The following is a 12,976-nucleotide window of genomic DNA, read 5'->3' as shown; positions in this document are numbered from 1 at the left end:
CAACATTTTTTACAGGGACGGTACGAATAGACATCATTACAGGTCTAGAGCTTCTAGAGCTATAGCTATACCTGTTCCTGGTTAATCAGAGATACACATCTGTCCCTGGTTCATCACTGGTTAATCAGAGATACACATCTGTCCCTGGTTCATCACTGGTTAATCAGAGATACACCTCTGTCCCTGGTTCATCACTGGTTTATCAGAATCTTCAGCTGGACACCGCTCAAGCAGATATCCCTATAAGATTTGTCTTTAGTTAAACTGATATATTTTATAGCAGAGTTGCCTAGGCCTATAGCCTACCTACCGGATCAGAGACGTTGCCTTAGTAAGCCATGGTAGGCTGATCCATGGTAGGCTGATCCATGGTGGGCAGATCCATGGTAGGCTGATCCATGGTAGGCTGATCCATGGTGGGCAGATCCATGGTAGGCTGATCCATGGTAGGCTTATCCATGGTAGGCAGATCCATGGTAGGCTGATCTATAGTAGGCTGATGTTGTGTGTGGTAGATGCAAAGTCCTCTCACATAGATTTAACTTGTCTCACACAAGTTGTCAAAAGATGTAATTTGGTTCAGAAACTCAAACTAGAGACGTCTGTAGGATGGGAGGTGTGCTAGAAATAACATAGACAAGACCTTCACACAACCACTGATAAAAGGCATAGATTAAAAGACTGATTTTAAAGGAACACACCAACACCATGGGAAATGCGTCTTCTCCAGAGTTAGACAAGAAGATGATAGATACTAATTAACTCTGTGTGTTCAGTAGAAATATCTGGCTGTAAACTAGCTTAGCTGAACGCACAAAGAGGAAATTAGTATCTATCTTCTTCGATTTAAATGCAACTGCTAATTATTCCATCCCCCACTGTATTGTTATTTTATTTTAATTCGTGTATACTTGACCACATCTTGCCCAGTTGTACAGCCCTGGCCTATTCTTATTTTATTTAATTTTTACTTATATTGTACTATATTCTATTGTGCTTAACTTAGTTCATATTTCATTTTATTGTAAGAAAAAAAGCTGCAAGAAAACGGTAAATGTCTGGCATCAATGGTTGCCAAATACTTACTGTCAAATTACAGTAAAATCAAATACATTTACAGATTACAACCTTTATTTAATGGTTAATATTTTGATAAAAGGTAATTTACTGTATTTTTATGGCATTTACACATAAAGTAGAAAAACAAAAGTAATCTGTAAAAGAATACAGTGAATTTCCCGTGATTTATTTTTTATTTTTTTACAGTATACCTCTTTATTTTGTGTGTTATTGTCTGTCCGTTAATGTCGCACCGAAAACGACCAAAGCAAATTCCTTGTACAGTATGTGAAAACGACTTATAAAGGCAATAAAGACCTTTCTGATTTCTAAATTCTGATTCTGAAACGATGGGATATATAATCTGTCTCCAGCCCAGTCCCATCAAGAAGGACCGCTCCGTCAGGCCCCAGAGCTTCTGTCACGCCTCTAGCCTGTCCCCCCACGACAAGCTGTCCCTGCCCGGCTTCATCAGCCACCGTGACAAGCAGCAGCGGCTGTCCTACAGCGCATTCACCAACCAGATGTACAGCGCCTCCACGGACCTCACCTCCTCCCCCGTGGCCGACGGACCCCCCCTGCCCCCCAGGAACCAGGGCAAAGGTACGACTCGGTCGCGTTCACACGTTCACCCAACGCTATAGAATCACCCTCCCAACCACAACGTCTATGAGACCACACCGCCGGCTGATCTCCACGTCTATGCAAATGTCGGCGCTGTGATGCAAAACAGGAGAAAGGGTGCGTGTTTGGCTATGGATTATTAACCCTTTCTCTACCACACTACAGAAGGTTAACCCTTTCACTTATCATCTTCTGTAGTGTGGTTGGGAAAGGGTTAACCCCCTGTCATGTGGCAGTGAAAGGGTTAACCTTCTGTATGGTCACAGTGAAAGGGTTTAACAGAAGGAGGATAGATGTTGAAGTTCCTTCCTCTTGCTAAGTGTGTCTGACACCCGCACACACGCACGCGCACGCACGCACACACACACACTGCCAGTGGGTCTTGGACTTCCTGACGGGCAGACCCCAGGTGGTAAGAGCAGGCAACTGCACCTCCTCATCCATCACGCTCAACATAGGGGCCCCCCAGGGCTGTGTTCTGAGCCCCCTCCTCTACTCCCTGTACACACATGACTGCGTGGCACAGCGGAACAACAACACAATCATCAAATTTGCTGATGACACAGTAGTGGTGGGCCTGATCTCTGCCAACGACGAGAGGGCCTACCTGGAAGAGGTAGAGAATCTGTCACAGTGGTGTCAGGAGAACTGCCTCTCCCTGAACGTCAGCAAAACAAAAGAGATGATTGTGGACTTCAGGAGGTCGGGGGTCAAGGACTACAGCCCCCTCAGCATCGACGGGGCAACGGTTGAGAGAGTGAACATTTTTAAGTACCACGGAGCCCACATATCCAAGGACTTGACATGGACCACACACATTGACAGTGTTGTGAAGAAGGCACGACAACGCCTCTACTTCCTCAGGCGCCTAAGGAAGTTCCAAGTCAGTCAGAAGATCCTTAAGAACTTCTACTCATGTACAATAGAGAGCATCCTGACTGGCAACATCACCTCCTGGTTTGGGAATAGCACTGCACAAGACCGTAGCAGACTACAAAGAGTGACACGTTCAGCCGAACGCACAATTGGAGGGGGGCTTCCCACCCTCCAGAACATTTACAACAAGCGGTGCAGGGGTAAGGCTAAGAGAATCATCAAGGACTCCAGCCACCCGAACAACTGCCTCTTTGAACTGCTGCGGTCAGGCAAGCGATACCGGAGTCTCAAGGCGAGCACAGAAAGACTCAGAAGAAGCTTCTATCCCCAGGCCATCAGGCTGCTCAACGAACAATAAACACTATGCAACAACCATCAAATGCACACAGCACACACATCCACACTCACTTTAAACAAACAACACACTGCAGCACCCACTCTTCACACTTTAGAACACCTAGACACACTTTATATTTATTGGTAAAGGATTTGCACTAAAACTCGTACACCTTACTGTAAATTGTACCTAAATTGTACCTCATCCCATTTCTGCTTTGCACTATATAGTATTGTATATTAGTACATTGCATAGTATATTGTATATTGTATGGTAACTTCTATTCTGCATCGAACATTGTACATATGTCTATACTGAACACTGTGACCTCTATTTTTACTTCTATTTTACATGCTATACTATTTTATTTCATACGTATTTTGTCTAGCACAGTCTCTGGAGCGTAACAGTAAGAAGCATTTTGTATAAAAGTATTCTGTACTTCTGTATGACAACTATTAAAGAAACTTGAAACTTGAACACACATACACACACACACACACACACACACACAAACACACACACACACACGCACACCCTGCAGTGGAATGTAATCTGTCAACACAACAGATCAGAGGATGGGATATATACAGTAGGTGTCATGAAGACTGCTTACACAGGGGAACCTCTAAGAAAAGTATCTCTGGAGGGCGGGCAGGGCGAGACCTGCTCGGGTCCACCAGGGGAAGTGGATACACCGCCAGGCAGATAGCGGTCAGATAGCAGCGTGTTTAACGCTTCGTTACATAAAAAAGCCCTTGTCACTTCATTACACACTGACACGTTAACACAAACACTGTGGCCTGTGTCTGCACTATTCTAATTAAAAACAACCCGCCTCCCTTTTGAAAGGGAGTTAAGACACGGTGTTCTCCCTGAAAGCCATTAGTCCACACATTTAGTAAATTTGTTGGAAGGAGACACATTTTAAGAATGTGTTCCAATGTCTTCTTCCTATGTCTCAAGACAGTTCAGTCAGTATGTTCTTCCTGTGCCCCAGGACAGTTCAGTCAGTATGTTCTTCCTGTGCCCCAGGACAGTTCAGTCAGTATGTTCTTCCTGTGCCCCAGGACAGTTCAGTCAGTATGTTCTTCCTGTGCCCCAGGACAGTTCAGTCAGTATGTTCTTCCTGTGTCCCAGGACAGTTCAGTCAGTATGTTCTTCCTGTGTCCCAGGACAGTTCAGTCAGTATGTTCTTCCTGTGTCCCAGGACAGTTCAGTCAGTATGTTCTTCCTGTGTCCCAGGACAGTTCAGTCAGTATGTTCTTCCTGTGCCCCAGGACAGTTCAGTCAGTATGTTCTTCCTGTGTCCCAGGACAGTTCAGTCAGTATGTTCTTCCTGTGTCCCAGGACAGTTCAGTCAGTATGTTCTTCCTGTGTCCCAGGACAGTTCAGTCAGTATGTTCTTCCTGTGCCCCAGGACAGTTCAGTCAGTATGTTCTTCCTGTGTCCCAGGACAGTTCAGTCAGTATGTTCTTCCTGTGTCCCAGGACAGTTCAGTCAGTATGTTCTTCCTGTGTCCCAGGACAGTTCAGTCAGTATGTTCTTCCTGTGCCCCAGGACAGTTCAGTCAGTATGTTCTTCCTGTGCCCCAGGACAGTTCAGTCAGTATGTTCTTCCTGTGTCCCAGGACAGTTCAGTCAGTATGTTCTTCCTGTGCCCCAGGACAGTTCAGTCAGTATGTTCTTCCTGTGCCCCAGGACAGTTCAGTCAGTATGTTCTTCCTGTGTCCCAGGACAGTTCAGTCAGTATGTTCTTCCTGTGCCCCAGGACAGTTCAGTCAGTATGTTCTTCCTGTGTCCCAGGACAGTTCAGTCAGTATGTTCTTCCTGTGTCCCAGGACAGTTCAGTCAGTATGTTCTTCCTGTGTCCCAGGACAGTTCAGTCAGTATGTTCTTCCTGTGCCCCAGGACAGTTCAGTCAGTATGTTCTTCCTGTGTCCCAGAACAGTTCAGTCAGTATGTTCTTCCTGTGTCCCAGGACAGTTCAGTCAGTATGTTCTTCCTGTGTCCCAGGACAGTTCAGTCAATATGTTCTTCCTGTGTCCCAGGACAGTTCAGTCAGTATGTTCTTCCTGTGTCCCAGGACAGTTCAGTCAGTATGTTCTTCCTGTGCCCCAGGACAGTTCAGTCAGTATGTTCTTCCTGTGCCCCAGGACAGTTCAGTCAGTATGTTCTTCCTGTGTCCCAGGACAGTTCAGTCAGTATGTTCTTCCTGTGCCCCAGGACAGTTCAGTCAGTATGTTCTTCCTGTGCCCCAGGACAGTTCAGTCAGTATGTTCTTCCTGTGCCCCAGGACAGTTCAGTCAGTATGTTCTTCCTGTGTCCCAGGACAGTTCAGTCAGTATGTTCTTCCTGTGTCCCAGGACAGTTCAGTCAGTATGTTCTTCCTGTGCCCCAGGACAGTTCAGTCAGTATGTTCTTCCTGTGCCCCAGGACAGTTCAGTCAGTATGTTCTTCCTGTGCCCCAGGACAGTTTAGTCAGTATGTTCTTCCTGTGCCCCGGGACAGTTCAGTCAGTATTTGTGAACATGCACTACTCTCTTCTAAAGCTAGACTTCAGAGAATCCCTCCAACCGGCAATGTCACTGGGATGTGAAATCTGGGGCTACTCAATAGACAATGAATAGGGCTCTGAATTTGTGAGGCCATACAATGTTTGTGTGAGCTCTTACACCCAAATTTATATTTATATTCTAGCTCAATTGTAAGTCAATGGGGCAGCCCCACATTTCACTTCCCAGTGACATCACCGATTGGACCTAAGCAAGTACTGATGGAATTGTCCTGGGACACAGGAAGAACATTGTGTGAATTCTTTCGCCAATAAGCGCTAGATTAATTTCTGCAGGATCACATTCATTCATCAACGATCAGTCAGAGAACAGAACATAACTCTGTGACTATTACCATACTATATACTTATTTCATCAGAGCATATATTTTGCATTTCTTTACATTTAGCACGTTTAGATTTAGATATTAGATTGTATATATTGTAACTATATTTATTGTAGGGCAAATATAACTGAGAGCGCATACATACCCTCATCTTGCACCTTGACCTTTTTACACTGCCTACTTGCCCATTATGTGCATGACTGTCCAGAGTTAATTATATTGTTATATTGTTTACACTGCCTATTTTTATTCAATTTTTATTTTGACTTCTACCACTGTACTATAATTCTATGACCTGTACCATGTCTTCTACTACCTGTACCTCCCCTCCCCCCTCCCCCATGCTGCTAGGATGCCTGGATTTCCCCAAGGGGATCAATAAAGGATTATCTTATCTTATCTTATTAGTCGATGAAGGATTCTCTGCTCTACTCACTGCACAGCACAGAGCCACGGTGTAGAGAGAGTCGTTGGGTTCTCTTCAACTCGCTCGAGACTCTTTTCACTGGAGAGCCTTAACCCCTCGAGGGCTTCGTGCTATTTCTCCTCTCTCTCTGCTCGTCGTGATAAGAGTCTGCCGTGTGCTTTTACAGCACGGGAGCCACTCTCTTAACCCTTTCACTGGCACACGACAGCAGGTTAACCCTTTACTATCACTACCAAACGGTTAACCCTTTCACTGCGACAATACCCAGAAGGTTAACCCTTTCACTGCCACACAACAGCAGGTTAACCCTTTCACTGCCACACTACCGAAGGTTAACCCTTTACTATCACACACTACCAAAACGGTTAACCCTTTCACTGCGACAATACCCAGAAGGTTAACCCTTTCACTGCCACACAACAGCAGGTTAACCCTTTCACTGCCACACTACAGAAGGTTAACCCTTTACTATCACACACTACCAAAACGGTTAACCCTTTCACTGCGACAATACCCAGAAGGTTAACCCTTTGTATGTTCTTCCTGTGCCCCAGGACAGTTCAGTCAGTATGTTCTTCCTGTGTCCCAGGACAGTTCAGTCAGTATGTTCTTCCTGTGTCCCAGGACAGTTCAGTCAGTATGTTCTTCCTGTGTCCCAGGACAGTTCAGTCAGTATGTTCTTCCTGTGCCCCAGGACAGTTCAGTCAGTATGTTCTTCCTGTGCCCCAGGACAGTTCAGTCAGTATGTTCTTCCTGTGTCCCAGGACAGTTCAGTCAGTATGTTCTTCCTGTGCCCCAGGACAGTTCAGTCAGTATGTTCTTCCTGTGCCCCAGGACAGTTCAGTCAGTATGTTCTTCCTGTGTCCCAGGACAGTTCAGTCAGTATGTTCTTCCTGTGCCCCAGGACAGTTCAGTCAGTATGTTCTTCCTGTGTCCCAGGACAGTTCAGTCAGTATGTTCTTCCTGTGTCCCAGGACAGTTCAGTCAGTATGTTCTTCCTGTGTCCCAGGACAGTTCAGTCAGTATGTTCTTCCTGTGCCCCAGGACAGTTCAGTCAGTATGTTCTTCCTGTGTCCCAGAACAGTTCAGTCAGTATGTTCTTCCTGTGTCCCAGGACAGTTCAGTCAGTATGTTCTTCCTGTGTCCCAGGACAGTTCAGTCAATATGTTCTTCCTGTGTCCCAGGACAGTTCAGTCAGTATGTTCTTCCTGTGTCCCAGGACAGTTCAGTCAGTATGTTCTTCCTGTGCCCCAGGACAGTTCAGTCAGTATGTTCTTCCTGTGCCCCAGGACAGTTCAGTCAGTATGTTCTTCCTGTGTCCCAGGACAGTTCAGTCAGTATGTTCTTCCTGTGCCCCAGGACAGTTCAGTCAGTATGTTCTTCCTGTGCCCCAGGACAGTTCAGTCAGTATGTTCTTCCTGTGCCCCAGGACAGTTCAGTCAGTATGTTCTTCCTGTGTCCCAGGACAGTTCAGTCAGTATGTTCTTCCTGTGTCCCAGGACAGTTCAGTCAGTATGTTCTTCCTGTGCCCCAGGACAGTTCAGTCAGTATGTTCTTCCTGTGCCCCAGGACAGTTCAGTCAGTATGTTCTTCCTGTGCCCCAGGACAGTTTAGTCAGTATGTTCTTCCTGTGCCCCGGGACAGTTCAGTCAGTATTTGTGAACATGCACTACTCTCTTCTAAAGCTAGACTTCAGAGAATCCCTCCAACCGGCAATGTCACTGGGATGTGAAATCTGGGGCTACTCAATAGACAATGAATAGGGCTCTGAATTTGTGAGGCCATACAATGTTTGTGTGAGCTCTTACACCCAAATTTATATTTATATTCTAGCTCAATTGTAAGTCAATGGGGCAGCCCCACATTTCACTTCCCAGTGACATCACCGATTGGACCTAAGCAAGTACTGATGGAATTGTCCTGGGACACAGGAAGAACATTGTGTGAATTCTTTCGCCAATAAGCGCTAGATTAATTTCTGCAGGATCACATTCATTCATCAACGATCAGTCAGAGAACAGAACATAACTCTGTGACTATTACCATACTATATACTTATTTCATCAGAGCATATATTTTGCATTTCTTTACATTTAGCACGTTTAGATTTAGATATTAGATTGTATATATTGTAACTATATTTATTGTAGGGCAAATATAACTGAGAGCGCATACATACCCTCATCTTGCACCTTGACCTTTTTACACTGCCTACTTGCCCATTATGTGCATGACTGTCCAGAGTTAATTATATTGTTATATTGTTTACACTGCCTATTTTTATTCAATTTTTATTTTGACTTCTACCACTGTACTATAATTCTATGACCTGTACCATGTCTTCTACTACCTGTACCTCCCCTCCCCCCTCCCCCATGCTGCTAGGATGCCTGGATTTCCCCAAGGGGATCAATAAAGGATTATCTTATCTTATCTTATTAGTCGATGAAGGATTCTCTGCTCTACTCACTGCACAGCACAGAGCCACGGTGTAGAGAGAGTCGTTGGGTTCTCTTCAACTCGCTCGAGACTCTTTTCACTGGAGAGCCTTAACCCCTCGAGGGCTTCGTGCTATTTCTCCTCTCTCTCTGCTCGTCGTGATAAGAGTCTGCCGTGTGCTTTTACAGCACGGGAGCCACTCTCTTAACCCTTTCACTGGCACACGACAGCAGGTTAACCCTTTACTATCACTACCAAACGGTTAACCCTTTCACTGCGACAATACCCAGAAGGTTAACCCTTTCACTGCCACACAACAGCAGGTTAACCCTTTCACTGCCACACTACCGAAGGTTAACCCTTTACTATCACACACTACCAAAACGGTTAACCCTTTCACTGCGACAATACCCAGAAGGTTAACCCTTTCACTGCCACACAACAGCAGGTTAACCCTTTCACTGCCACACTACAGAAGGTTAACCCTTTACTATCACACACTACCAAAACGGTTAACCCTTTCACTGCGACAATACCCAGAAGGTTAACCCTTTCACTGCCACACGACAAAGGGTAAACCCTTTCACTGCCACACTACAGAAGGTTAACCCTTTACTATCACTGTTAACGGTCTGTAGTGTGATAGTAAAGGGTTAACCTTCTGTAGTGTGGCAGTGAAAGGGTTTTAAGACAGGACTCCCTGGAAGAAGAGATCTTGTATCTCAATGGGACATTCCTGGATAAATAAAGGATAAATAAAAAAAATTAAATAAAGACTGACATAGATTCTCTCCCACTCCGCTCGTCTCACGCTTTCTCTTCTCCTTTGTTCCCCTCCTCTCTCTCTCTCTCTCTCTCTCTGTTCTCTTCAGCTCCTCACTTGGCATTCCTGGGCTCTCACTCTCACTACGCCACTCTGGCTGGCACTCGACCGTACATCAGTGAATATCCTGGTTTTTCTTTTAACTCGTGCACTCTTATTTTCCCTTCCTTTTTCTCGCTCAGTACTGATGGATGGATGGACAGAGATATGTGTTGATTTAAAGGGATAGTTTAGAAGATTTAAGTAAGTGTCGTCGATGCATACTGTAACCATTAGCTTACTTACAGAGTCGACAAGGGTCAAGGGTTCTGGCCGGGTTTCCCAGCGAAGCAGGTAAAAGCATCAGCTAAATGACTAAATGTAAATGTAAAAAAGGTTTTTGATTCACATCATCCAACATGCCGATAAATGTTTTTTAACCGTCCATAAGAGAAAACAGCCGCCTTGGAGCTAGCCTCACTGCACGTGTGACCGATCGCATGTTACTCCTTCTGCGTCGTGTTGAATGTCGATGCCCCGAGGGGGTTTCGAACCTGGGTCGGCCGCACCGCGGGCGACAGCATATAGACTGCTATACCAAGAGGTGAATTCACTTCTTGGTAACGTGTCTGTGTGTCTTTTTAAGGGGAAGTGAGTTTAACTCGCAGTACCGCTTACTGCCACAGTCGCTTCACAACACACTGTGGATATTACTCACGGACCTCCGTTACACACGCGTGCACTGAGGCTTCTTCCGCATCGGTCGAGAGCGTTGGAAAATGTGTGAGGACTGCTGCTTTCTGTTGTGGATGGTTAAAACTAGGGATGCTCGATATTGGCTTTTTTACCGATACCAATATACCGATATTGTCCAACTCTTAATATCCGATACCGATATCAACCGATACCGATATATGCAGGGTTTGCCTGGGTAAATAAAGGTTATAGAAATGTAAAAAAAAAAAATGTGAAAACCGATACCGATATTTTCCGATATCACATTTTAATGCCGATATCGGCCGATAATATCGGTAGGCTGATAATATTGGACATCCCTAGTTAAAACCTCTGTCGGCGTGTTGCTGATGGTGTGGATTAACACTTTTTTTTTTTTTTACATTTCAACACCCCGTTTGCTTCCTGTCTGAAGCTTCCTCGTTAGCTCGGAACCCGGCCAGAGCTCTGACCACGGTATTCTCTAAGTAAACTAACGGCTATGCATCAATTACACTACTGGCAAGTATTTCATACCACTTAATCTACTTTCTTTTTTTTTAACTATCCCTTTAATAATGAGACTATAGACCACCGCAACACTTCCGGTATTCTGAAATCATGGAGGAGAGAGCGGGTTCAACAGACTGGGGGGGGGGGGGAGAAAATGAATGAATGTGGATGAGAGCCTTGACATTAAGTGCTGGAGACATGATCCAATAGACTTGTATACGCCTGAGTCTCCTGAACACGGAGAGACCGATCCCAATCCTGCACTTTCTCGGCCGAGCTATAGTCTCTCCGTGTTCAGGAGACTCGGACGCATACAAGTCTATTGGATCACGTCTCCCGCACCCCCACAGCCGTAGCTACAACCACTTCATGTCACGGCTCTCATCCACATTCATACATTTTCTCCCCCCCGCTCTCTCTCCTCCATGAGCTCAATGTAACGCGGAAGTGCAGTGGTCTAGATGTAGGCCAGCCAACTGCCTCCCTGCTGTTTTATCAGTATCCCCCACCATCCCTGAGCTCTAGCTGACTACTCTCTGGGTGAGCTTTCTATTAGCTGCCTTCGGGCTGCTTCGCTGTTGACCTGCCATAGCGTTTGGGACTACAGGTTCCCAAAACACACACACATCCTCGTCAAAAACACGACTGACCTGCCACGCTGAAGAAACACACGCCGTGCACACGCTCCTTCTCACACGCACACACACACACGCTCCATCTCGTCCAGCGTTATCTTCCTGTCTGTGTGTTCCCACTCACTAACACATTCCTTTGTAATATCTCCAATGTGTGTTTTTTTTTTTTTTTTTTTTTTTACTTATATTGATTTTGTCTGTTGTTTTTCCCTCCATTTTGTCAGCCAGTCTGTTGAACCCAACTCCTGACGACAAGCTTGTTCCCTCCGCACCTCGGTCATAACAGTGCCTGCAGATCATTCTTAGCGCTTGTTTCAAACTAGTTTGAAGTGCCAGAGGGGCGGCGTCTGCCACATCGTTACAGTTTCAGATAGTGTTGTCGGGGGTAAGTTGTCAAGTTGCAGAAAACACACAAAGAAATACTATGGGGCGGCTGGGCAGCGGACATTGCGCTCGTCACCAACGCAAGAGACACCGGGTTCGAATCCGGCTGTCGGCGTTGCCTCCGGCTTGGGCCGGCCGTCATACTGGCTCAATTGGCAGAGCCAGCGGGTGGAAGTCGATGGGTGGTAATCTGGACGTTGTGGACAGCGACTCCTACAGGTCGGTTGGGGGACGCCTGCACAGCAGAGACAGGAAATGGCGGGGGTAGTGTGAGCCTCCCACATGTTACACCTCGCCAATGAGAGTCCGCGCTGGCAGGTGAAAAGATGTGACAGGCTGCCTCCTCGTGTATCGGAGGGGACACGTGATGCAAGGCTTCTATCCTCCCTACGGCCGACCTGTGGGGGGCATATGCGAGCAACGTTCAAGACAGGGGAGGGGAGAATTGGAAAAAAATAATAGAAAATAAGGAGAAAAAGTGGATAAAAAAAAACAAATAAATACTATGTTGACTTTCAAATAGTCTTCATGAGACTTCATGAGGCTCAACATCGTATTGTCCTTTGCGGCAAACCCCACTCCTCTGGTACTCCGAGCAGATGAAAACAAATTGTTAAGTTATTTAAAAATACTGTTTGATCCAGATCTGCTTCCCTCTTCATCACCTCCTCACCCACCTACCCACTCCTCTTGTACCCTCCCCTTCCTGTTACAGTGGTGACTGGATGATTGACAGCTGTCGCCCCCCTCCCCCCAGTCGCCTCATGTGTTGTATGTGTCACCCCTCCAGCTCCTCCCTCATCCGGCCCCTCCTCTACACTCACACCCGGAGGCAGCTCCACCCTGTCCAAGAAGAGGCCTCCGCCCCCTCCCCCCGGACACAAACGCACCCTGTCCGACCCGCCCAGCTCACTCTCTCACAGTCCGCACAGTAGAGGGGGCATGACTGGGGGTGAGACTCAAACACACATGCAGTAGTCCGACCGAGACCAGGCTGGTTCTTCTAACCTAGACCAGCATGGTTCTTCTAACCTAGACCAGGCTGGTTCTTCTAACCGAGACCAGCATGGTTCTTCTAACCTAGACCAGGATGGTTCTTCTAACCGAGACCAGCAGGGTTCTTCTAACAGACCAGGATGGTTCTTCTAACCTAGACCAGGGTGGTTCTTCTAACCTAGACCAGCATGGTTCTTCTAACAGACCAGCATGGTTCTTCTAACAGACCAGCATGGTTCTTCTAACCTAGACCAGGATGGTTCTTCTAAC

At 46.3% G+C, this 12,976-nt stretch overlaps 1 protein-coding gene across 1 annotated transcript in view; it reads left to right on the top strand.

The window, feature by feature from the left end:
• The window catches only part of asap1b (ArfGAP with SH3 domain, ankyrin repeat and PH domain 1b), a 182,995-nt gene that overhangs the window by 154,963 nt on the left and 15,056 nt on the right, over window positions 1–12,976 (top strand). The window contains exons 22-23 of the mRNA XM_084326649.1: window positions 1,434–1,662; window positions 12,501–12,662. Coding sequence (XP_084182775.1) covers window positions 1,434–1,662; window positions 12,501–12,662 — 391 coding nt within the window. The remainder of the gene's footprint in view (window positions 1–1,433; window positions 1,663–12,500; window positions 12,663–12,976) is intronic.

Source organism: Notolepis coatsorum (assembly GCF_963971535.1).
Source record: "Notolepis coatsorum genome assembly, chromosome: 12".
Classification (NCBI taxonomy): Eukaryota; Metazoa; Chordata; class Actinopteri; order Aulopiformes; family Paralepididae; genus Notolepis; species Notolepis coatsorum.
Note: the sequence above shows the minus strand (reverse complement) of the source record. Positions and strands in the feature narration are given on the sequence as shown.